The sequence below is a fragment of the Mus pahari genome, chromosome 3 (assembly GCF_900095145.1).
Source record: "Mus pahari chromosome 3, PAHARI_EIJ_v1.1, whole genome shotgun sequence".
NCBI lineage: Eukaryota > Metazoa > Chordata > Mammalia > Rodentia > Muridae > Mus > Mus pahari.
In genome coordinates this window covers 8,795,902-8,799,024 of record NC_034592.1, presented here as the reverse complement: position 1 = coordinate 8,799,024, position 3,123 = coordinate 8,795,902, and the positions used below count along the sequence as shown (strand labels likewise).

Below are 3,123 nucleotides of genomic sequence, written 5' to 3'. Positions count from 1 at the left end.
TCTCTCTCTCTCTCTCTCTCTCTCTCTCTCTCACACACACACACACACACACACACACACACACATACCTGGTGTGCTTGACTCTGTCTGATGGGCCCAAAGTTCGGGGATACCATCATTAACCTTCTCCCCTTACGCTATGGAAGGATTGGGGCCAATTGCTATGTCCCTGACCCTCCGCCGCCCCTGCACACCGAGGAAAGGCTTTCATGAGTGCCTAAAGTAAGACAAGGGCACTTCTCACCCCTCCCCACATGAGATTGCCTCCACATCCCTTAGTCTGAAGTTCTCTTCCAAGGCTGAAGACTTAAAGTCTCACTGGCAGACAAGTGTGCTTCTCCAGAATGGCCATTTACAAAACCAAAGGATGACTCTGCTTGTGCCCCTTCCAGCCCTCTCCCTACCTGAATTCCGGGACCAGGTTAGGTTGAAGCCCATAGAAGGCAGCAGAGAGCGTGACCAGCCACCCAGGCTTGTAACTCCCATTCTCGCACTCTAGATAAGGTGGGGACCACTTGACGTGGCTCCTGTCCCCTCCAAGCCCATCCCTGCGCCGCCAGCTGTGGCCTAGGCCCCGTGGCCCCTGATTGGATCCGCGGCGGTGCAAGTGGGGCCTCCACTTTCGCCGGAGCCCGTGGAACCACTCGGTCTCTAGAGTGGCGTTGGCCAGGTGGTGAGCAGAGGAGGACAGGTCCTGCAGCAGGATGCGACTCTCCTCGCGGGTGGCCTGGAGGAAGACCTGCGGGGCGGGCGTGGACAGCGACTCGGTGCTGAAGGTGATGGCTGCCCGGGAGATGCTGGGCTCACCCTCCAGGAGACTTCGCACCAGAGCCTGGTACCACTGCAGGTCATCCTGCCCGGTCTGCTCCCGAGACTTATTGCTCTGCAACATCATGTTGAGGAAGTTGGTGGCGTGTGTCAGAGTGTCCAGCGCCCCGTGCAAGGAAGGATGGGAGCTGGCTAGGGACGGTGACTTTCCTGGCAGGCCAGCCAACTCGTAGCGGCCTGAGCAGTTGGCTCTCTTCAGCTGGTGGAAGTCCCCAGTGTAGAGGTAAGAGGCCACGTCCACGGGCACCTCCTCGGCTAGTTTTTGTGCCAAGATGGTGCCATCAGTGGAGCGGCTCCAGGGAATAAAGGGGTCTGGGGCAGAGGCTCGCGGCTGCTGCTGACCATGCTGCTTCCCCCTCGGAGACCTCTCTCGAGGGGAATCTGGCCGTCCCGGAGGGTCGAGACTGGCACCAACCTCTCCCAATCCCAGATGAGCGAGCAGGAGGCAGAAGAGTAAAGAGTAAGCCATGGCTCCCATCTGTCTAGCACAGAAGAGAGGAGATAACCGGAGGAGTCACTTTGTAAATTTTGGTCCTCAATTTATCATCAGTAAGACTTTTGAGGGGAGGCTTCCTTCTTCTCCAGGTGGCGCCCAGTCCAGATGGACTTTAAAATAAGAATGTTCTGAGATTGGCCCAGCTGGCTCAGCTGCCGTCACAGACCAAATCACCTGTGGCAATGCTGGCTGAGCCCGGCTCCACAATGGGTCGGCTCGGGATTACGCACCTCGCAGCCTTGAGCCAAACAGGTTACATCCCCAGCAGCTATAGTTAGCCCGCTTACGTCTTTCTGCTCAGCCGCTTCCACCGCCGCTCTCATTGAGGTGTGTGCAAGAGCTGATGCTGCTGATGCTGATGCTGCTGATGCTGCCAACGCGGCCGCCAAAGACGCTGCTCCATCATCTCACCCTTGGCAGGTCGTTCCCGCCTCCCGGTTCTGGCCCCTCCTCGACCGCTTCGCCCCGAGATGGAAGCGCGCACACAGATCCAAGCCGCGAGCGAGCTCAGCGGCGAGTCCCAAGGAACCAAGGTTTTATTTGAAGACGTTCGTGTCTCTGCAGTCCAGACAAACAGGCAGCTGATTAACTGGAGCCTTTAGGTTTGGCCACAAACCACAGCGCTGCTTTTCTCTGCTCTCGGATGAAAGCAGTTTAAAGAGACAGCTTGGCCGCAACCAAACCCTTGTAGGGCGGCTTTAAGTCGTCTTGTGCCCTGTTTGGTCGGCGCCTCTGTCAATCAGCTGACTGCCATTTGTTGGCTGGGGCGGGAGCTGTCCAGTGCTGAACCCAAGGCGCACTGAGGAGGCGGAGGAGGAGGCGGCGGCGCTGTTTTCACCCACTCGTGTTCCCTGATGACTCGGGAACCTTCAGGGGTGGCGAGGAGTGGGCGGGAATTAGGGGATAAGTGGCGCTTTTGGTGGTTGAAAGCGAAGGAAACTTGGACTACCAAGGAGGAGGAGGCTGTTGGCATCTTGCTTGCTTAGTAAAATCAGCCCTTTCTTTTGCCTGGAAAAGGGGGAGAAGAGAGTAGTTTTCATTTCTGACTGAAACTGGGGAGGAGGAAATGTAGGATGGAAATGTGTCCTTCTTAGCATCTGCTCATTTTTTAGGCAAATTATCAAATTCTCTTCCTTGATTTTGGTTAAGGGAATGATTAAACCTGGCTTGCCAAGGATAGTCTTAGCTGTTAGAGAGTAATGGAGACGTCTGCTGGCTGAGCTTCAAGGAAAAATAAATGTCATATTTAAGGGTTCTCTTCTTCGGGGCCAGAATGGAAGGGGAGCTCTGACAAAAAGGATGTGTGGAGAGGGGACATGACCAAGAATTGCGTGTTGTAGACTGTGAGAGAATGAGGATGAGAAACAGTGAATCTGTGGTGTGTGGGATACAAAGTCACTGTCAGTGAGTTGCTGGAATTGATGAAAAACAGCTCAGACTTCAAGGGAGGACTCCAGAGATGTGTCAGCTCCTGAAAGAATTGGGAGAGACCCTAAGCCGCCTAGTTGTATCACTCAAAGCTTCCTGTGGCACTCCCCTGTTGCATCTGCAATTTCTAAATGTGCCTCCACTTTGGGATTCCTCAAGAAGACACATGTAGAAAATCCCAGGTTTATTTTAGTTCCCAACTAACAAAAAATGTCACTCATGCCAGTCCAAGATAGACCTACTGTACTATGTCAGTTTGTTCTAGCAAGACAGGGCCTTAGGCTATTGTGTGTTTCTAGCATTATAAACTGATACGTAAAGAAAAATGTTTGCTTAGCTCTTAGTTTTGCACGGTGGGTGTACAAGATCAG

At 53.9% G+C, this 3,123-nt stretch overlaps 1 protein-coding gene across 1 annotated transcript in view; it reads right to left on the bottom strand.

The window, feature by feature from the left end:
- Nucleotides 1–2,049, bottom strand: part of Gpr158 (G protein-coupled receptor 158) — a 409,577-nt gene extending 407,528 nt beyond the window's left edge. The window contains exon 1 of the mRNA XM_021194755.2: nt 405–2,049. Coding sequence (XP_021050414.1) covers nt 405–1,306 — 902 coding nt within the window. The 5' untranslated portion in view covers nt 1,307–2,049. The remainder of the gene's footprint in view (nt 1–404) is intronic.
- Nucleotides 2,050–3,123: the final 1,074 nt, after the last annotated feature.